Source organism: Bacillus rossius, chromosome 3, assembly GCF_032445375.1.
Source record: "Bacillus rossius redtenbacheri isolate Brsri chromosome 3, Brsri_v3, whole genome shotgun sequence".
Lineage (NCBI taxonomy): Eukaryota > Metazoa > Arthropoda > Insecta > Phasmatodea > Bacillidae > Bacillus > Bacillus rossius.
The window spans coordinates 109,838,478-109,862,291 of record NC_086332.1 but is presented as its reverse complement, the minus strand read 5'-3'; the positions used below and the strand labels follow the sequence as shown (position 1 = coordinate 109,862,291).

General features: G+C 34.2%; 1 protein-coding gene across 6 annotated transcripts in view; it reads left to right on the top strand.

Moving 5' to 3' along the window:
• LOC134531127 (ATP-binding cassette subfamily G member 4) overlaps window positions 1–23,414 on the top strand; it is a 264,193-nt gene extending 240,779 nt beyond the window's left edge. For all 6 annotated transcript variants that reach the window (XM_063366701.1, XM_063366706.1, XM_063366705.1 and 3 more), the window contains 4 exons: window positions 1,664–1,764; window positions 6,256–6,411; window positions 6,876–7,061; window positions 21,804–23,414. In XM_063366701.1, the coding sequence (XP_063222771.1) occupies window positions 1,664–1,764; window positions 6,256–6,411; window positions 6,876–7,061; window positions 21,804–21,962 (602 nt within the window). In that variant the 3' untranslated portion in view covers window positions 21,963–23,414. The remainder of the gene's footprint in view (window positions 1–1,663; window positions 1,765–6,255; window positions 6,412–6,875; window positions 7,062–21,803) is intronic.
• The last annotated feature ends 400 nt before the right edge of the window (window positions 23,415–23,814 follow it).

The window sequence follows — 23,814 nt, the reverse complement described above, 5'->3', positions numbered from 1 at the left end:
ATTTGAGTAGATTTTGGCTGCTTCTAAAATATATATCCAATATAGTGTGTTGAATAACTACAGTACCCAATAATTTCAATATCCTGCTATGAAAATCAATATATTCGGGAAGTCATTGATGTTTATTCTAAGTCAGCATATCTGATGGGTGACCATCCTTTGTTTGGAAATGTCTCACAAAATATTTTCTCCCATTGTTCCAGTCCGATTCCACTGTAAGTTTCATTTGCATGCAGTTGTACCAAACTACACTGGAGTATTCTAAGAAATGTTTTAAAATTTCTATTTTCTTTATGTCTTCTTTGATTAGGAAACGTTCACATTCTTTGTTGAAATCTTTAATCCACTGGTAAGCATTTGAGTTTCTGCCCGTGAATTTCTCAATCATGAAATCTTTTGCAATTTTCCCAAAATTTTGAGTTTCAGATATAGTTTTTTTTCTAACAGTTTTTCCAATTGTTTATTTGATCCACTAGGTATAGATTCAGCACTTTTAGTTTTTTCCTCAATTTCTTCCAGGTAAAAATCCTTAAACTGTAAGTTTTTCTCTCTATCCAAATATGTTTTTGATATATCATCTGTCAAACTTATCCATATTTTCCGTGTTTGATGTCTTTTATTTAATGATTTACTGACCTTGGCATACTTTGGAGTATTTGTAACTGCTTGGTGTAGATTTGCAGGTTGGTGTTCGAGTGGAATTTCAAAAATCTCCCCATCAGGTGTAGCTATTGAGGTTATGCATATAGTGTTTGATTTCCCATCTGCTGTTGGTTTCACAGCAAAATCAAACCTCAATTTTTCCATGTTTCGTGAAATATTTGCAGAAAATGTTGTTTTATAATAATGTTTCACTCTTGGTTAATTGGTAAAATGAAACAAAGACGTAATTGTGTTTCTCTATTTAACAAAAGAAACAACATTTAAAGCCCTTATTTCAGGTTTTTTTTTTTCTTCATATTTTTACAAATATAGATAATATTCTTTTCAATAAAGTATATTGTTCACAATAATCATAACCCACTCTCACTTTTCATTTAATTAAATGTCACAATATTTATTAGTCTTTGTTTATATTGCACCAAAGAAAAACTGAAAGAAAAGAGTTCGCACTTGAGCGAAATGGTTTTCTTTACAATGTGCAAACTCTTTTCTTTCAATTTGTCTTTGGCGCGATATAAACAAAGCCTACTAAATATTGTGAAATTATATAAATTGACAAAAATCTTATTTTGGAAATTGAATAATGGAATAATCTTATCAAATTAGTGTATTGTCATCGGTCCTCAAGAAATCTACAAAGTTTGAATGAAATCTGGCCTTTTAAAGTGGCTCAAAATCGCACCCAAAGGAGTCGGTTACAAACATACAAACAAACAAACATACAGGTGAAGCTAATATAAAGCGTGTAATATTATTCACTCCCGACAGGGAAAAAAGTAATGCCTTTCTGAAAGTCGGGATCCTGCACACCACTAGTTTATAAAAATTATAGTTATAGAAAAACCTTTTTTTTATATAGGTACCCTTTTGTTGCGACACATACATTTTTCCATGCTTAATTATTCATGTTTATTTAAAAAATGTAGCTTATATTTATTATTTTATTTTTAGCATCTTTACCCAACAAATTCATTTACAAAGTTTGTTTATTTTTTGACAGTTCCTCTGGAAATGCCTGTGCTACTGAAAGAGAACTTCAACCGGTGGTACTCGTTACGAGCCTATTACCTCGCCATGACTTTGTCTGATCTACCATTCCAGGTAAATTAGTAGTTACATCTATGATGTAGCATTAGAAGTATAATTTAATTAATGTATGAGTTTCTTAGCAATATGATACCAAAGGGTGGGTAAGAAGTAAATCAAGGTTTGTGATTTATATTTTCCTGCATTTTAGTAGGTCCATAATTTTTTTTTGTCTAATTTTTGTGTGTAATTTCAGTTGTCTAACTTCTTTAAAAATATTGTATTTACCTGCGAGTTTTATACAAGTGGTTTGTTTTGGGTATAAAAAATGTAAATATTGTACTGTGTGGTTGAATATATGAGTAAATAACTAACCTATGTTGGTTTTTAATAAATGTAAAACCATGAGTAAGGATAATTTGTTTAATCAAAATATCTCAGCAGTCGCATGAAGCTCCATGAACAGTACAGTTGTGTGTGCTGTCTGACTGGTCATGGTGCCGGAAAGTGACGTGTCTGCTGCGCTGCGATGTCGGGGAGAGGAGGGAGAATCTAAGAATAAACCAGAGAGAGAAAAAGAGTATGTGTGCATGTGCATGAGGCCATGTAGTAGTGTCTTCATTGTAAATGGCACCCACACATTTAATGTTTATATCTTAACAGGTGTTTATGATGCAACTGTGCTCAGACAGGATTGTTTTTGCTTGAGATTTCCCATGCTTAACTGAAAATTCCGTGACAAACCTGCAGTCATCGTTGGTGTTTATAAGTGCACCTTTTATCTTCCTTCAGCCTCGCGGTAGCATGAGCGATAGTTTTTATAGAGTGAACTGACAAAGAGTAGCTTGCTGCCTTTCCTCCTTCTGTGGCAAAGGAATGGGTAAAAAAAATTAAATACAATAGACAAAAGAGGAACAAGGATATAAAAAATAGCAGTTTTCTCCTTTTGTCTGGGGCAGTTGGGGGGGGGGGGGGGTGCGTCTCACCATCCTGTAGTAAACTGACAAAGAAGAACCGAGGGTCAACGCCATTGCTGTATTTCTTACGCGCTAGTAAGCTGAGACATGGAACACAAAGACTTCACTTGAATCCCTGGAACTCTAATAAAGACAGATATATGGTGCCACCCTTATTCGATGGTGACCCTTATGGGTGAAAATGTTAAGATTTTTTCCCAAAATTAAAGGTGCGACCTATACGCTGGGTAATGGATCTCTTAAGTAATTAGTTCACTTCTGACTGAACACACTGACTTCTACATTTTTTATACTTTTGGAAGCATTCCTGGAAGTCTTCAGTATTGTCTTATCTTCAACATCAGTTTCATTTCGGAAACACATGGAAGGTTTACAGGGGCTACATCAGGGGAGTAGACTTTTGCGAAAGCACAGGTATTTGGAAATTAGCACAAAAATTTAGTGATTACTGATTGAAAATGTTTCATAGCCGTGGCGTTGTCGTGGCAGAGGACCCAGTTCCTGCAATTTTAACGACTTTGAAGCTGAAAAAATGCATTAATGTTTTCTTATAACATTAAAAAATGAACTAAAATTCTGTTGTGAAAAAAAAAAACAATTCCAGGTTTTTAGTATCCTTTCTAGTATATTTTGAATTAATTTTAAGTATAGACATAAAATACTTCTTTTGCAAATATGTATTCAATTTGATATAAAAATAAATATTTTATAAAGCAATAAATCTGTAATTTAAAATTTAAAAAATGCATAATTTAATAGGAATAATATTTAAATTTTAAATTTCATTTTAAAAAGAATACATATTCAATTTGATGTTCAATTATATTTTTGCAAGACAAAAAATTTATATTAAATAATTATATCAATTAATTTTATGTCCAGACACAAAAATTAATTCATTATTTTTACTCTTAACTGAAGAAAAGTGGTTTCGGAAACTATTAGTTTCTGTTAAAATTAACTATGTTTTATTTATTGTTCACTATTTTTGACAATAAATAAGAAAACAATGTGCCATAAGCATCACAATATGATTTTAAAACAGTAAGCTTATACGCATATATATATATATATATATATATATATATATATATATATATATATATATATATATATATATAAATTATATATATATATATATAATTATAGAATGCTCGACACTCGACGGCCAAAGACGAAAAATAACTGGCTAATGCGTGAGAAAATAGAAAGAGAGAACAAATGGTTTTCTCTCACTCGTACTCCCTAGTCATGACAGAGAGACCCGAGAATAGCCGAAGACCCTTCGTTTGTGTTTAGTTCACACGTACGCTCGCACGCACACTAGCCCCACTTTTACAATTACGCTTTACTACTTTCTCTGCAATATTTCTCGCTCTAGTTTGCAAATACGAAGATGGACTTGAGAACCTTTTTTATGTATTTTTTAATTCTCCACAACTTTTGTTTGAAAGGTTTTTCGCTTAAACGCCTAGATTCTGAGAAAAACTTAGTCAAACAAATTTTTATCCCTTTTACTCCAAAAACTTCACGTCCAATTTTAAAAAAAATTAGCACCATTTGATTCAGCGTCCTCGAATTACCCTTATATCAAGTTTTCAGGTCTGCTGGTAAAAAGTTATTACTTTGCCTCTTGTTGACTGGCCTAATATTGTTAAATATAAAGTCTGGTTATTATGTAATAAAAAGTTGTTTTGTTTTTTTACAGGGTGAACAGTGTAGTAAAGGATTAGGATGGTTAATACAAATATCCCAGACTAATGTAAAGAAACAGTGTGAAGTTTCAACTAAAATAATACTGATGCCATTGATTTGGTTCACTATAGGTTAGGAGGAGAAAAAAACTTGTTACTTCTATTCTTACAAAATTATAGTAGTATTTCTTTTCAAAGCAAATTTCTAGATCTTTGCTTTATTCTTCTGTCTTAAATACTTTTAAGTGTGATACAGTAGAAAATATTTTTTGAGCACATGTATAGCCATCCTAAAATTGTATTTTACAATTCCTAAAAAAAAGTACACTCTGTGTGGTATAAAATTGTAAATAAGTTATAATTTTATTTTGATTTAGAAATTATGTAAAAAATTGTGATTAAATGTTGTAATAGTTTGGTAAATACAAAACTCATTATTGCAAAGTGACAAAACTTTGGTACATTCAGGTTTGTATTATTGAGGTTTGACTGTACTGTTTTTCTGTAATTTTGATTACTCAATTGCTGTTCCTACATAGTTGGTTCACATTTAACTCTTAACATGTATATTTACTAAGTACGTTTTAAGTACCAATTTTTAATTTTTATAAGGTGTATAAATAGTAATGCTAAGTTATTTATTTCTTTATTTTTTCCACCATAATAATCTTCTTGACTGTATAGAATATATTGAAGGAAAAAAAGGGCAGAAATAACTTTTTTCCTATATTAGCAATTATTAACTCACGTCATATTGAACATAAGGCAGTGTACTACAAAAGGTACCCTGTTTTATTGCATAATCTTCACACGCACATAATCATCCCACCGATATTTTAGGGCGTAAAAATTTGGATAGAAAAACCTCTCGCGTAAATGTCACATAATGTTTTTGGTCCCACTATTAGATTCCGAGCGCTTGTTTTGGGTATCATTTCCGTATAAAATAATGTGTTTTAAAACTAGAAATCTAATATTTATTCGGACATTGCCACTTATTTATTTAATTAATGGAAATACAAAGTTGTGTGTTGTGTAAATTTTCTTTTAAAGACGTTTTTAAACGTTATAACCTTTATCGGTTCGTCTGCATCACCGCAGTGTACCGGTTATAAAAATGTAGCCAGTGCTAGTTGGCATCATTCATGTTTGGTTATGTTGCTTCCCGTATAGAGAGCGCACATGTAGTTGAATATTGATACTGATATCTCACCGATTACATGCAACGTGCGCTCTCTGTTGAGTGCTGAGTTAACTACATTTGTTGGCCCGCACTCTTTCGTGGTGTTTACTATGACGATAGTTTTTGTTTTTCTATTTGAAGTTGAATAAAGGTTTTTGTTGAATGACTTATTAATTTAAATTAAATTTAAATTGTGCGTGCTTTTATATACTCCACTTTTTAAATAAATGTACTTTCCATGAATGGGTTTGGTTTTTATAAATAACTTTACCTAACAAAAAAAAATTTTTTATTCGCATAAAAATCGCACCCCTACTTTGCAAACTTGATTTTACTATAAAATGTGCGACGATATGTGATAAAACACGGTAATCCACAAACTGTAGTTTTAAGAAAAAATAAGTGCACCTTACGAGCAGAAAATAACATAAAAACAAAATAAATTTTTAATAATTTTATTTTCAAGGAAACTTCATTTAAAAACCCAACATTATCATTGAATTAGTTAATGATTCCAGTGTGTGTCTTACCAGGATGCAGAGAAAGTTTATTATAGGATATACTGTGTTGTGGATGATGTTATGCACCATCTACTTGACTATACGAATAGTGTACTTGCAGAAGGAACTGTGTTTTGTAGATTGTGTTCTACATCATCTTACATGACTATACAATTAGTGTACATGCAGATGGGACTGACTGTATGTTGTAGACTGTGTTCTGCATCATCTACGTGACGATAGTGTACCTGCTGACGGGACAGCCGCCGGAGATGTACCGTTTCTCCATGTTCCTGGGAGCTTGTCTGCTGATAGCATTCGTGGCCCAGAGTGTGGGGCTCGTCGTGGGTGCAGCCATGAACGTCCAGGTACTGTGGAGCTCACTGTGTGTTGAGGTACCTTTATGATAAATTTACCTAAATACTCCACAGACTGCATCATGGAAAATGGTAGTAATCATTTTAGGTTGATTGGAAAGCATAATACTTTTTTTTTTTTTTTTTTTTTTAAAGGAATTGGTGAATAATTGTTGGGTTGTAAACATTTATTTTTACTTATTTGACTACTACAAAAATATAGTTTTTAATAAATTAATGTATCAATCATCTGTCATAGTTAATGAAGGTGAGAGATTGCTAAATCTGTTATGTGAATTTTTTAACTCCTCTGCCTTGGAATCATTAAAAATATTATAAATAATCAAATTTAGAAGGTTATGTAATATCTGTATGATTAAACCTGACAAAATAAAAAATTAATATTGTACTCCTCTTTAAATTATATACAAAAAACTGTCACCCTTCCAGTCTTGTCACTTGTTTGCTGTGTGCAGAATGGTGTGTTCCTGGCGCCCGTGATGTCCGTCCCGTTCCTGCTGTTCTCCGGGTTCTTCGTCAGCTTTGACGCCATTCCCATCTACCTGCGTTGGATCACATACCTCAGCTACATCCGCTACGGCTTCGAGGGCACTGCCCTGGCTACGTACTCCTTTGACCGTCCTCGTCTCAAGTGCACACAGGTGGGTCCAACTGCCACTTCATAAACAGTGAATAGAATACATCATGTTTTGTAGGCCAAGGCTACCATCAGATTACAGTTTGTAGCAGGGGTAGACCGAGATTCAAATTTTGGGATGGACGATTTGAGGGGGAAAAGTGGTAAACTATAACCAGAAATTCCACCCAGTTAAATGGGGAGTCAGAAAATGTTTAATACCTTAAGGTATTTAACGCATTCTGACGTCTTGAAATAATATTATTTTTTTTATATATATATATATTTTTTTAAGATTATGGTGGAAAGGGGGAGGAGCCCTCCCACAGGACTACTACTGGCGTGTAGCGAAATTAAAACACAAATTTCTGAACTTTAATAATGCAGAGTTTTATAATATTTGTAACTATTGCTTGCTCTGCAGATAAGTTAAGTTCTGTAGTGTTCACGAAGGATGGTTGTATTGTTGGGCACAAATCAGCAATATAAAAATAAAATCTTACTTTCAGATAGCTAATTCTTAATTCTATGATCCCAGAAATAATAACTAATCCTGTGCAGTTCCCTGATTTTTTTATTTCTTTAAAATACCCGACTTAAAACCGACATTTGAAATCTTTGGTTTCATTTCCCAATATATATGTTTTTTTTATATTTCTGTAACTTCTTACTTTGCATTAACAAATAGTTCATCTTGCGGGAAAGATAAAAAAAAGCTTCCTTTCAATGTTACCAATATCTTGTGATGTAATACGTACAAAAATTTATGTTATAGAATGGAGTTTGTCACGATGAGTATGAGAGAGAACTGAAAGATGCCATCTTACGTAATCAATTATTAGGCCCAAATTTCATAGGGCTCTATTTTTTTTATTTTTGTTAATGCATCAAATATTTAAATAGCTTTTGTGAAGTTTATAGCAAATTGCAGCTGTATACATTTTCCATATGATCTCTGCTTTAACAAAGATAAGATTTCAATTGAACACATACACACGTGCAAGCACACACACATAAGGGATGGGTCAAAATTAATCCAAATTCCAAATCAAATTCCTTCAAAATAAAACTTCTGTATTCTCAGAACTTCGAATGTAATACAATCAATTGTTGACAGTACTCACATGATAATTTCATTCATTCATTAAAAGGTTATTGCTGGGTTTGCTAAAAATCCATGTTTTTAATACATTCAAAGTAGGGTGGTGCAGTTCTGGATTTTATTGGTCGGTTTGATTCTGGTTTAGTTTTATATTTACAACCTCAGTTTTCAGTTCCGGTTCCAGTTCTTATCTAAGAAAAAAATTTTAATATTCCTTTTAGTGCAAACAAAAATATGCATAGGTAGTGCTAAGATTTTATGGTTTTAAATTATGACCTATATCTAGAGCCACGATTTTTTCGCGCACGCGAAATAACGCAAAATAAAACGATATTGAGTGTTAACACCACCAAAACACGAAAAATAGATTACGTACCATATGAACACAAAATACATAACAATAACATCGCCAGTTAGATGACAAATTCTTGTTTATGTCGTTTCTTGGAACAACTATCTTTGTAGGCGTTTCAAACATACTTTTGCAATATATAAATCTAACAGAAGACTTTAATATTTCATAATTTTTACACAGATAATAATTTTTTTTTTTGTTTTTGGTTATATACACGTTAGAAAAACAGTGCCGCCATTATGCGAAGATTGTAAATAGACACCGTTAGCCAACACGACGCAAACGCACTTGTGTTGAGCGTAATAATTTCCCGGGTGCGTGTTTTATAACGTAATTTAAAAGCCAGGAAAAAATTTATCGTTTTCTGGCTAAATAAGTTTACCGCAGGACCCGAAACTTTAAAATCTTAATGAAGTGCAGCACGCATCGCATGTGTTAAGAAAAAAGAATATTAATGTTTCGTGTATTAGCATGATTGCATCAAAACACATTAGTTTTGTAAACATAAAAAAATGCATTTTACAGCATCCGTGACGTATTTACCGTGCTGCAACATAAATTGAGTTATATTTTCATTACATTTTAAAACTTTATGTTCGTTAAGTTTCTGTGGTTTTTTTTTCTGCGTTGCTGTCTTAGGAAAAGGTTAGCAATAGGGATGGGATTTTCGAATCTTGGATTCGTCGAATATACCGAATCCTATGGATTCGAGGATTCGTAGGATCCGAGGTGGGATCCGAGGTGGGTTTTTAAGAGTTTTAGGAAATAATTGAAAATTGTAGTGCTGGGCGAAGTTCGAAAATTTTGAACCGAACCGAACCGAACCCTTACGTTCGGTTCCGTTCGAAACCTCTTAAAATATATTCGAAAAACCGAACGTTCGTTTAAAAAAATTTACGTTTTTCTAATTTTCTAACCCCCATTTGAGACCATTCACAAAACAGCACAACAAAATTCCATTACTTTTAATATTCCGACTTTCATCGCATAATCGTTGCCTCAACAGTTTCATTCATAGACAAAATAAAAATAAAAATTATTAATCGTCGCATAACTCCCATAGCATTTTTTCATATAGGCGCGCTTTGTTTTTTTGTTTACTTTAGAAAATTTTGTATGCATTTCTCGTACTACGTAATATAAAATATCGTACAAATGCCAAAGGTATTGTATATTATACCTTTAACTATAGTGCGTGTACGAGAAGTGTTGTAAAATCACCAAAGATTGCGTACCCCATACGTTAAACTAAAGCGCATGTACGAGAACTTTCGTATTTCGGCAAAACTAACGTGATCAAGTTAACACAAGACAAATGTGGTAGGAAATGATTACGTAAATTACCTATTTTAAATTACTGGGATATATTTATTTTCATTGGCCTTTATGGTTATAACAGTCAGGTACTGAAGATATTAATTTAATCTTGTGTATTAAAAGTACTGGTCCAGTAAATTTTACAGTACGGTACTAAGTTGACTAGCGTAGTCGCGGCAGCCATCATTATTTCTCGTGTTTTCTTTTTTCCGACGCAAATTTATATAACCACACTTCTTACGTTACGTTTACAATATTATTGTTCTTGAGGTGATTTGCGATGAACAGGCTTACGTCGTTTAAGTTTTCCAAATGGAAAAAAGATAATGACGAACCAGATGACCCAGAACCACCCCAAAAAATGTCTAAAGTTTCTTCTGACGAGCAGCATTCTTCCAAGAAAACAGCAACTGCAGTCAGCGGGTTTTGTAATGTAGATAGGTAACTTAATTCACATTCGACTTTTTTTTAGTGTCCTATTAAAAAGTTTTACTTATTAAAAATGTTAGGTTATGTCTACCACAAAAATATGTTATGTGGCCTTATGCTGAATGTTCGTCATCTTTATAATATTATATTTTTTTAAATGAAGGTTAGTGTACACTGAAAAAAGAAGATAGTCTTTTTGAAATTTAGATGGAACTTCTTCATGAATTAAAAGTATACAGTAGAACCCGTTTATAGTGAACCCGCCTATAATGAATTCCCGTTTATTGTGAATTTCCGTCTCAGTCCCGGCAAAATGATGTGAGGTTATGTATTAATTTATTGGATATAGCGCACAACTTTTGTCAATGTTGATACGTTTTCCCGTGTACCACGAACAAATTTTGCCGGCATAATGCAAATTTATCTCAAATATTTTCATACAATTACAAGTTTTTTCACAAAACGTATATTCTGGATCATATTGAAGTTGTTCTCCGCAATACGCTACTCGATTGTCCACTGTTCATATTATAAACAAGTCGTATTCGATTTCGAGTGGCCTCGGTAGGCTACGTGTTGCCAAAAATGGTGATCAGTTTGGTGAAAATAAAAAATAGTTTTCCCTGCATGGTTAAAGAATGGGCGAGGGCTTGTACTATTAATATGTTATCAAAATTAAACATAAATTACCGCCACACAATTACGTATCTACATTATAGCAGCAAATTCAATATTTTTACGTCTCATTTTTATCGTTCACGTTTCGGACATTTTATCGAGTAAGGTTCGTAAGACTACCACTAGATAGAACTCTGTGGACTAAATTTTTTCATAGAAAATGAGAAAATTTCGTTCCAGCTTTAGCAACTGCGATACTAAATGATACGTAGTGATCTTTGATGCGACAGACTCGTTATTTTTTGTTTATTTACTTTTTACGGTAAAAAGAATTTCGTGTTATTAAGCTGCAAATATGCTTCAATAAGAAATACATACATAAAAAAGGTTGAAAAACACGGTAAAAAACGTAAGGCATTATCTGTGTGAGATAAACAGGACATTATTGAAAAGGTAGACTCCAACCCCACTGTCCCGCACGTGTTAATAGCAAAGGAACTGGGAATTGCAACATCCACATTAAGTACAATATTAAACAAGCTGAACAAACTTCTTTCTCAAGCTGCGAAAACGTCACAGAGTATTAAATGCCTGAAAAAAGGATAATACGCCGATGTCCAAGAACCATTAGGTAATAGAAAGTTTGTACATGTGTAGTTCATTAAAAATAATATCTGCATTTGCTAATAAAACTGTTGCTTTGAGTATTTTCATTAGTTCTTTTCTTGGCTTAGGCCTATGTGTAGTTAAGATTTTGCTTTTGAGTATGTATTGCCAATATAAATGTTTTCCCAGATATAAAGTTTCCCCTCTATAGTGAACATATAAACTACTCCCTTCAGATTCGTTATAAAAGGGTTCTACTGTATATATAAAGAAATAAAATGCAAAATGATTTTCTCTATACTGTTTTCTTTCCTTCATTATTTATTGCATAAACATTACTTATAAAATGTTTTGCAATGTTTTAATAAAGCTAAGCTATATAATGTTTTAATTTTACATATGGCTGGAGAACCTTTCTTTCTCACCATTCAGTTAAAGACCAAAATGCTGGTGGTCGGTTCATTTTAATTCAAAACAATTATTTCTGTATGAGGTTTGGTTCGGCTCGGTTCGAAATTTTTTTGCTATGGTTCGATTCAGTTCGGTTCGGTTAGAAACCAGAGAACTGAGGTTTGTCCAGCTCTAGAAAATTGTATAGGTACCTAAACTATATTATAAAAGTAACGGAAATAGCACAAACATAAGATAAACTACGCTGCATTTTGTCAATTAGCATAACTACTCAATCATTTCCAACCTTCAATAATATAACATTGCAGAAAAAACTTAACTTTTTTTAAATGGTGTCTGTTATACAAACGTATTTTATTGAAAACACAGGAAGGATTAATTTAACAGAGAATTAGACAGATGCAAAGTTACGTGTGTGGTTTTTGAGATTATTTGTCTCTATTTTATATCAGGTGTATACACTATGCACTTATTTTATAAATACACATGTGAATTTTTTAATGCATAGGCCTATGTAATTTTTTAAAATAAATGTGTGATTTTTTTTATTAACATGTGGTGAAGTTTAGTGTGGGACTGGGATTCGAGATTCGATGACAAACACTGAGGATTCGAACAAGGATTCGGATTCGACCAAAATGTGGATTCGTCCCATCCCTAGTTAGCAACATTGTGTAACAAACAAAAAAATGCCTAAAAATAAACCAACAGTGGCTGCACGTGCAGCAGAATTTTCAAAAGAAGGGTTTTATGTGAGTGGTAGTAAAATATTGATGTCTAATTTTTGTGACTGTCGTTTAGAGTTTGAAAGGAAAGATACATTAAACAAACACATTCAGTCAAGAGAGACACAAAAATGGGAAGCAAAGGCAACAAACTTCAAAACGGCAGCTTTCAATTGATGAGGCAGGGCCAGTGCTAAAACGAGCCAAGGAACAAAAAGATGAATTTGTACTGGAAACAGTTGAAACATTTATTGTGGCTGGAATTCCTGTTGAGAAACTGGACAACTGCAAACTTAGGGAATGGCTAGCAAAACATGTCAGTGGTGCTGGTGATATACCTAATGTAGACTGGGTAAGAAAAAAATATATTCCTCTTTTAAGGGAAAAGAAAGAGGCAGAGATCAGAGAAAAAGTGACAGACCAAAAAGTCGTAATTATGGCAGATGAAACCACAGATAAAGCAAATATATGTGTGTTATATACCGTATTCACTCGCGTAATGTCCGCGCTCGCATAATGTCCGCACCCTTTATTTATATATCCTTAAAAGAAAAAATTAAAAATTTGCATAATGTCCGCACCAGTCATCTACGGCGGGCAACACAACTTTGGCCACCCCTAAAGAACGCAGTAGAATGGAAAGTTGATGGCTCTGTAAACAAAGCCGTGACCTTGATCTGTCCTTTCTCTCCTGTCCTGAAAGGGTGGGAAAATTCGTTGAACTGAACAAAGCACGGTAACGGTAAACACAGCTGACCAACACGCACGCAAGTTCAAGGCATGAGTTTCGCGTCAAGTACAGAATGGGTAAATATAAATCCTTCACTGCGCGGTTTAAATTAAGATTTGTTCGTTATGCTGAAGAGCATGGGAACAGGGCTGCTGAAAGGGAGTTTGAAGTGCACGAAAAAAGTGTTCGTCAGTGGCGGAAAATAAAAGAACAGTTGCAGTCAACAAATGCAACACGGCGTGGATCAGTCTTGTTTTCTGTTGAGGTAAGACACGCAGCACAGCGTAAAAGAAACGTCAACTTTAATTAGTGTGTACCCTGTTTTACGTGTCAGGACAGAACAGAACCCCTCTTTGTTTACATTTGGTTGGAATCCCTCCCTTGGCCATTCTCACGCTCTAAATGTTTCCTTCCCCTTCCTCCTCCTCTACGTCACGAAGGCCATCAGATTGTCGGGAGGGGGGGGGGAAGACAGTGCGCAGCAGATGTGGAACTGGTGAGTCACTGCGCTGTTGCCAGCTCGCTGGTTCCCTACGCGCCGCACGTAAGGATATGGTACGGCTAAAATATTGCAGCTGTGCCGTTAATAGCCGTTTTAATCCATCACATATTAATCACATTAATAAGGCACACGTAACCACACTTATTTCAGTGTAGCGCGTAATTTTTTTTAATGTTCCGGCGGGTGCGAGACAGTTACCAGTGGCAATTACAGCAAAGTAAACATTGTCTAAGCCGGGTTTTTTGCAAGCGATCCCGCAGCAATATTCTTTTGAAATACCTAGCTAGTGAAATCCAAATTGATTTTAGATACGTTTTGTGCCTTTTTAGTAATAATTAAGACACAAAATTTTGTATTTTTCCTCGCATAATGTCCGCACCCCATTTTTTTGGCAAAAAATGTGGTCAAATTACTGCGGACATTACGCGAGTGATTACGGTATTCTTTTCCAGGTATTGCAACCAGGGGCAGAACATAGCATTTTACTTGGAGCATCATGTGTACTTGAAGCTGCTAATGCTGTTAACTGCTCGAAAGCTGTGATTAACATATGCACCAAGTACGAAATCAAAGAAGAAAACATAGTTGCATATGTAACTGACGGTGCTAGATATATGACCAGATCTGCAAGCACTTTGAAAGGTATATTTGGTGAACATGTGTACCACGTGCAGTGCTGGGCACATAAAATCAATAACAGTTTGGAGGATTTAAACCACTTTGTGATAAAAGTAAAAAAATACTTTTTTGAACACACAAAAGAGACGGCATGCCTACCTCAACTTTTTGAGGGACAAGAATGGAAAAGATAACGTGAAGATGTTTCCAATGTCCATTGTGACACGATGGAACACGTGGTTTCATGCTGTTTTCTACCTGGCTGATCACCTGCATAACATTGTTAGCTTCTTCTAACAATTGAGTGAAGAAAATAATGCTGGTGTGAAATTCATAAAGGGACTGCAATAAACTGAGATACAAGCCCTTGAAGCTCAGTGTGTGTTTGTCACTGAAAATTGTGCCTGCTTTGTTGACACAATAAACTTTTTGGAGGGATCCTCCTACCCATCTGCCCACCTCCTCTATTCAAAGCTTCAGAAGCTCAAATTTCATTGGTAATTCTAACAAAAGTAATTTTTCCAGAGGCTATTGAAAAGTTACTGAGAAAAATTAAGTGTTCAGTCTGCAGCCTTGAAAGAACAGTTCAAACAGACATCACAGCTTAGCTTACTAAAGCTACATGATTTTGTCTCAAGTGATCCTTCTCATGAATTTTTTCATGATACTGATGCCCTGCTGAACCCCAAAAATATTGAGAATGTCAGCATAGAAGACAAAAAGTTCTCAAAAATAGTTTGATACTCTTCCTTTCCTACAAAATGTGCCAAGAACTGCAATAGCAGCAGGTTATATGGCCCTTCAAAAGCTTGTAAATAGTGAACTACAAAAACCACACACAGCCAGTGTAGACATAGTGAATCTCTTGTGTCAACTGAAATGTGACTTTCCTGAGTTTGCTGCAGCTGCACTCAAATTAATGTGGATACCAACATCAAATGTTGACACTGAAAGGTCATTTTCAAAGTATTCTGTCATTGTCAGTGACCGGACAAATTCTCTTTTGCCTGAGAATGCTGAACTTCTAACTATGGTTGCTTTCTCATGAATCATGAATAATGTTCACCAAAATAAAATACTGGCACCCGTATATAAATGCACCTTCACCAAATATGGGAAGAATAATGCCAAAATTATGAGGTCCTAAGTTATGTTCATAATGTTTTTATACTTTCTCTAATAGACAATCTGCGCCGTTAATATTTATTTACTTTGAACAAAGTTTTAATTTACTTTGAGCAAAAATTGAAAATTTTAATAAAAGGTGTTACAATTACATTTACTATTATTGATCTTAAATCTCCTAAATAAATCATAAAGGCGATACAAAAAAAATCTGAATTTTTATGACCATAAAGACGAAATCTCAAAATCTTTAGGATGAAATTTCCCAAAAAATAAAACCGTTATTGTGTTACCTCCATCAAATCATTTATCAATTAGCATAAATTGGTCTGACTTCAAATAACTCGAATACTTAGACCCATTCTAGTGACTATAAAATAAAATCAAAAAAATGAATCATTTAAGGTTATGTTTATGGCGCCAGCAGTTTCTAAGAAACGATAATTAGTTAAATCTTTATATTAATGAAAACAAGTAAAAGGGTGTGAATGATTTGACTTTAAAAAAAATATGAATGCCGTAATATTAGTATATAGTATAGTAAAGTTTAAACTAATGTTTATTACTTTTCAGTGTCATTCAAGTTAAGATAAAAGTGATACACATAAGTTACGTTATATCAGTGAAATATCGTCAAACACATTACACCGATTTTGTTAAATGTCTTCAATTATTAAATTAATAGTTTACACAATTAATTAATTTCTATTATCATGTTTATTCAATAGGTAGAGCAGGGTATTTTGTGGTAGTATCTATAGATTTATAAATTATATGAAACAATTTGGTTCAATAGTTACTCAATTTGGTTTTTCAAGAGACACCTCAACATTCTGGTATTCGAAGAAAACTTGTGTTCAAAATGATTTTAAAGATTTAAATATTCTGGAGTTTGTTCTAAAAAGGTTCGTGAATTTTACAAGATTTCTCTAAGAACAATACGACCAACGTGTAGTAATAGTTGTGGGTATTAGAACTATCTAGCACAGTTTCTGCCTTCTTGGTGCTGGAACTCCACATCAAATAATCTGTATCTTCATCCTCGGAACACCATCGTAACAGTTCCGCGACTCCGTCCTGGGAACGCCTATCGGTGGTTCTGGGTGATTTTGAACTGGTAATTAATATGTAGATTTTCTATTTCTTCGTCCTTGAAATGCCTGGATAATTCTTATAGTTCTTTGTATAAGTTGTCTATTTCTTCTAAATAATTTGCAGAGGTGTTAATTTTCTTGAACAAATTTCCAAAACTTCAAACTTCATACCATAAAAACCGTAGCAGCCTCCTGGGATCCCTAGGTCCCAGTAGCCTACACTTTCACACTGAAAGACACACAAATACAATGCCCAATATGGTTTAGGCAGCCAAAGTCGGGTGTTCTGAACATTATAGCTGAGTGATCGTAAACAAGAGAACAAGCATAATTGTAGTAACTAGACGTTATTCTTATTTATTTTACAAACAAGGTAACAAATTTCTATATTCATACAAACCTCAAAATGCAAATATTTGATTAAACATGAAAATAGAATAATAACGTACAATAAATAGCATGAATTTAACGAAATACAAAGATGAATGCCGCAGCATGCTAAACAAATGCATATATATGGATATAAAATTTATTTTACTTGATATATTGCCCCGCAACGTGTAATATGCAAATACAATTAAACATTAAAAACTTTTTTAGTGAAAGTAACAGCAAATGACCGACCCATGGGTCAAAAGGGCAAGCAACAGAATATTAACCCACGTGAAAAGGCATATGTCACAAACACGGAAACGTCCGCAACCATGAAATCTAACGGGGCGAACGCACGAACAAGCAACTTCGTAGACGCGAGAACAAGCTATATAAAGATAAATTTATTTCATAGCCCAGACGGGGCGAGACTCAACACAGAACAGAAAACATTACAGAATGTACTGATAACTACAAAAATTTAATTACGGACGGAATCGTAACACAAAAAAAGGGAGAGAAGGCACTTGAGATACACACTTACCAGACATGGCTTTGCAACGCTCGATGTTGAAGCACCGCTCCCATCATGCACTAACATCAAGAAGGTGCACGAAGAATTTATAAACTACGTTAAAGATCGGCTACCCTTCCACTACATAGACCAAACTAACACCGCAGCCGTTGCAAAACCATGTGGGTTTGTGATCTCGTGCGATTAATTACGGCAAACCTATCACATCGCAGACAAAAGTATTCAGCAGGAGCTGAATCACAAAGCCCTAATTCTGCAACGGACTGAGGACGAAGAAGAAGGCTCGTCGGACGGCGGACCAACACTATAAAGCCGCCTGCCTACACCACTGCGCAAGCGCCCCGGCGAGGTAGGGGAAGAAAAGGCACATCAAAGAAGGAGGGGAGGAAATGAGAAGGGGACCTATGACGGGAGGTCGGCGAACGTGCACACGTTTGAAACCGTAGCAGCAGCCGCTGCACCGTCTTCATAAATTATCGAAAGTAATTTCTTGATTTACTATATTTCTTCAAATCAATTAAATATTTCTCAATTCCTGGTAGAATAATTATATTTCTCGTATTGTTTGATAATATTCTTCTAAATAACTTAAAATATCATAATTTTCAATTACTTCTTTACCACAATATTATATGTCTAGTTTCTCAGCTGGTTCGAATATTAATGTCGTTTTCTTTTCCTCCGTCAAAATTCCAAATAATTTTTATTATTTTCAAGATATAGTTTTTGTTCGGCTGACTTTGTCCAATACCAAAGTGTTTTACAAAATTTAGTTGTATAATATTACAAATGTAAAATGAAAATTAATTTCTTATTGGTTTAACAAAAATGTCTAGTTACGTGAGCAAAGAAGTTTAATACTAAAAGATATACCTGCAAAAATTATTAACTGATAGTTCATAGAGAAAGACACATACACTGAGATGGCAATATAAAATATAACACATTTTGTTCCTCCATCTTGTCTATAAAGTTTTCAAGTTCAACCTTTATACCGTAAAATCTTGGCTCTACCTATTTCACTTGTTAAGGAACCAAAACCAGAGATTCCAAAGTTGGTTTCTGTTCAAGTATTTTAAAGTTACTGAAACCAGAACCAGAACCAGAACCAGAACCAGAACTGGAAATTCAGGGAATTGCACTGGCCTTATTGAAAGAGTTGATTTTATTAAAAACTTAGGTTTTTGTGCTTGTAACATCAGTAAACTAAATCCAATTTCTTATTACAGTTAAACCGCGTTAAGACTTTTTTCAAGGGGCTGGATGCTAAAAACTTATTAGCAGAGAAAACTTCCTAAAAGGGAAATATGTAATTCAAATTCAGTTGCTACATAAAAACAAATTTTACTCAAATGAAATACTGTATTAACTCAAAAATTACAATTACGTATTATTATCTTTGTGCTGGAAATTACATACAAGTATCAATAAAATGAATTATTTTAACTGAATTTAATTCAATAACCACAATAAAAAAAATTATTAAAACAACACTTGCAAAAAAAAACAGTAACTAACATTTACTGTTTTGAAAAATACTGGGTCATTGTTGTTTGTTTGGACACATTTTCAGACTGACACATCACAAAATTGTCCAGTTCCCACAAGCTCTTCCTCACACTATCTGGGAATATTTTGTGTACATACCAACCTTCATTTTTACACTTTGATGAAACACTAGTGGCCAAAAGTTGGTTTTGCTTCATCATGATTCGGCATCCCGTGTTTTTTTGCTGTACTGACTCTTGGTATCAAAGAATTTGCATCAACTTCCGAAATTAGTACTTTCAGTTTTTCTTCAAAACATAATGCCTTCCATTTAATGGTTCCTCCACTACTTGTAGTTGTCATTATGCACTGTTTTCCCCAAAACTAAATGTTTATTATGCTTGATAACCTTAAAAAGATCACAAACTAAAACCCCTTATTTATCGATAACTGAGCAAGATACAAAGTGTGCGCACTACTTGCAAAAAATTTAAAAAATGCAAACAGGTCAACAAATATTGGCTGGGGATAATCTGGTTTGATGTGTATTCATCATGTGGTATAACTCGAATAGGGAAAATAGAACAGCCTCTCAGTCTATACAGATGCAAGCACATGAGTGGTCGACAAAATTCACTTGTAACAGCATGCAGCGTGTGGTACAGGTTTTAACAGACTTGTGTATTTATCATTTGTTAGATGTTTTGCCACAAATGAGGGAAATGCCACAGTATGGCGTGTGGCACAGGTTTCTACGGTCATGTGCAGTACAAAATATTTCATTATCGTTTGGAAAAACTTAAATTTTTAAAAATTAATGATATATATATATATATATAGAGTTTAAAAGTTTAGAGATAAACATTTTTTTTTTTTTTCCTTAAATGCTGAACGTTATATGTGGGAAGAATATTAATGCAAATGTTATAAATGGGAAAAATTAACATAGGAATACATGGAAGTGATCAAGAGAATAATTTTGTAAACTTTAGAAGCGGGAAAACTTATAATGCAAGAACGTCTTAAGCAACTTTTACTGTACTTGCATCGTAAATTGAGAATTTTAATTTTTTTATTCTATGAAAGTTTATTTTATTTTGTAATTGTAAAGCTGTAATAGCTATGACATTACACATACATAAGTGTTATAACATTGGGCAAAAATATTATGAAAAAGTAATTACAGCAAAGTCTTCCAAATGCCTTGTCACTTGGTAACAAATACATACTAAATAATAAATACTATAATAGGTGATGAGAATCACTCTGCGTTTAGCGATGATGGGCTAGTTCTAGTCATTGTAGCAAGAGTCATTGTCCTCATTGTGTGAAGTTGAATTTGCAGCTGCTGGTGTTGATGTTCATACTGACAATGGCTTTTTGGTGTTGCTCTGGCACTTCAATCTCTGCCTAGTGGGTTGGTATCAAGGCCAATGTATTCAGCATTACAGAAATTATGTAGCTAGTATATCATAATTTATGTGTTGCAGTTGTAGCTGTATAGTATATATCGCAGGGACACTCCACGGGGTGGGTTCTGTGGAAGAAGCATTGGAACTATGAGGCATTTATGGGCACACTTGTTTCAGAAGCTGTATGGATCTTAAATCGGAGCTTGCCACTTAAGCCAGTTCTCCCAAGATGGTGTGAACTGTGTTTGTGGCGAGCAGGGCTTCAGTACATTTTAGTGTTTGGGCTTGTGGCTCAAGAACCAAGAAACCTACTTGATCTTTTTTTACCCACATATAGGTCGCAGATATTATGCCGATCTTTTGTTTAATAAAATGTACTGTGTCCCATGTGCGAAAATTTATATTTTGGTATAAAAAAATTGACGTTGCATTGTTGTGGTTAACTATATGGTTAAATAACTAGCCTGTGTTGGTTTTTAATAAATATGTCTTAAGTAAATATAAATTGTTTAATTAAAATATAGCAGCAGTGCGTGTAAATCATCATGAACTGCGCTGTTAAGCTACATCTGCCACCTGTCAGATGGCTACCCGTACGTGGCTGTCTGCCCCCGAGCTTAAGCGCTCCGCAAGAGGGGAAATTTAAAAATAAATCAGCCAGAGAGAGAGAGAAAGAGGGGAAGGGAGTGTATGCATGTGGCCACGCAGCATGTGGCAATAAGCTGAGACACTGACCATAAAGACTCACTTGTATTCTACTGGTGACAGTTTATATGGCGCGACTCATATTGGAGGGTGACCCTTATGGTGAAAATGTTAGATTTTTTGCCCAAAATTAAGTGTGCAACCCATACAAAGGGGCGACCCTTCAGCGGATAAATACAGTAGTTTTGTTGTTCCATGTGGACGAAGGTGTTGAAAATATCTGTACTAGCTTTGATTTTCCAATATTAACTGAAATTATTTCACAGCTCATGAAACCTCTCTCTGAGGTAACAAATTTATTTTGAATAGGCTATATAACCATTATAACAAAACACTGTAGTATGTACTTTACAGCTGCCAAACATCACTATCTTCCTTTACTCCACCCACCCATAGATGACTCACACCAACAGACTTACAATTGAAACATATCCTATGTGTGTCTCAGAGAATCTCATAAACTAGTTACAATGTATTTACTGCATACGCCTGACAACCAAGAAAATTGGACGTGGAATGAATGGCTAAAGAGCGTAGCTAATGGCAGAACTATGTCCAGTGACATGCTCCAAAGGGTAGTGAGACATGGGCGGTGCAGTAATGTGTGTTGTCGCTGCTTGCAGACGTACTGCCACTTCAAGAAGCCCAACACGACGCTGGAAGAGCTGGACATGAAGGACTCAAGCTTTGTGGTGGACATTGCAGCTCTAGTGGTGATATTCTTGGTGCTGCGTGTCGCCGCCTACATGTTCCTGCGCTGGAAGCTGCTCTCCGCGAGATGAGTCCGCACCCTTTGAAATCTCCTTTCTTGCTCTCTCATCAGCATTGCGGTGCTGCAGTATCGTGTTGTCTTTCATCCTAACTGTACTAGCGGCTTAGCATGTCTTAAGATTTAGGTGTCTTAGGGAAGCTATGTACTGAGATATATTAAGATTATATTAGGTGTGGAGCAGTGAGAAAATATTTTTGTACTTTGTTTAGTTGAGAAGTGTGAATGTTGTGATGCTCACTGGCTGGTTGCCATGGTATATATACTCACCTGGTCACTGTGCCTTTGTAGATCAAACCAGGAAGTAGTTATTGTAAGCACTGCAAATAAAGTCCATTACACTGCTGAGGCTCAGAGAAGGATACACTGGTAGCAGTCTGCAGCCTCGCCCCAGGTATCAAGGTACATGGGGTGAACGACAGCAGACAAGCCCACACCTTTATTTTTAAGCTATAATCAAAATTTGCAAACCACATTTGCAAATGTGAAAGGTACTTTTGTTTATAGCACAACCTCAAGTCATCTATGCATTTGCTGCCCGGATAAAGGGATCCATAGGTTCAGATCATTGATGTATATATAATTTGTCAATGTTCTTGTTATAGTAAAATCTGTTTGGCATAAAATAATTTAAAAATAAATATAGTTTGAATTTGCGGGGGGTTCCCTTACCTACCAGCTGGGACCTGAGACAATGTGCACACTCTTTGGGCAACTTGGCAACTGTGATCTGCATTCCGTTCCCCTTTCCCCCTCCGCCACAGGCATACAACTATTTAAAAATGAAAACTTTGTCATTTCATTAATTTTAATTTATTTTAAATTACTTACATTCTGTGTGTATTCAGAACTTATTCATAACTAATGCAACATGCTTAATGTTTATTACGGCTGTCACAAAGTTGTATGCTGATTGAATTATATATTACCAACTAGGAGTTTTTTTTGTTGGTTTTTTCCCTTCTTCTTTATATTTTCATAGCTTATATTCATGGCTTAAAGAACTGTTTGTACCAACAGATCATGTATGCATTCAAATTTAATGTGCAATTTTGCATATGAATTTTTTTTCTGAAGTAGTGATTTCTGTGTATTATTGGATAATATTTTAATTTTGCATGTATGTACATATTTTTAATTGTTGTGACACAAATTTGAATATATATGGGTGATGATATTGATGCCTCTAAAATATATAATCACATGTAATGTATGTATTTGATAATATTTCATAATATTTCTACCACTTGGTGTTGGATTTCATGGTGATGTTAACTGGTCCTTGCTCAATGCAGTGTGTAAATTAATTACAGCATTTCCATCTTGCCAATTAGAAGTTTCTGTTGTCAGCTGGTTTGTGCTATTTTAATCAAATATATTTTATATACATTAATGAACTTTTGTAATTTTTATCACATATGTATTTTGATATGAAGATTAAATATATGAATATTTGCACACAGAGTCCAGTTTCTTTTATTTCCAACCTGTTTACACATTTTAATACACCCTCACCTTGAATTAATGCACTAATCAGATACATTTTCTCCCCATAATAGTGTAATTTAATCAAAATAATTTTATTCCAACTATTGAAGTGTGTGTTTGACTATCATTTCAATCAAGCACTGCTTCAGTTAAAATAATTTTTTCAGGATTAATCATACATCTATTTTTTGAAGTACATCTATATAAATGATTGAATTAAATTTTGAAAATAAACAATCTAAAATTAAAATAAAATGTAAAAACATTTGTGGGCTGCATTTTTTACATAATACACTTTGGGGATAACATTTCCCCAAGTAGTAGGCAATACCAACACTTCCAAGATACACATTAATATTAGTTAGGGATGTTTAATA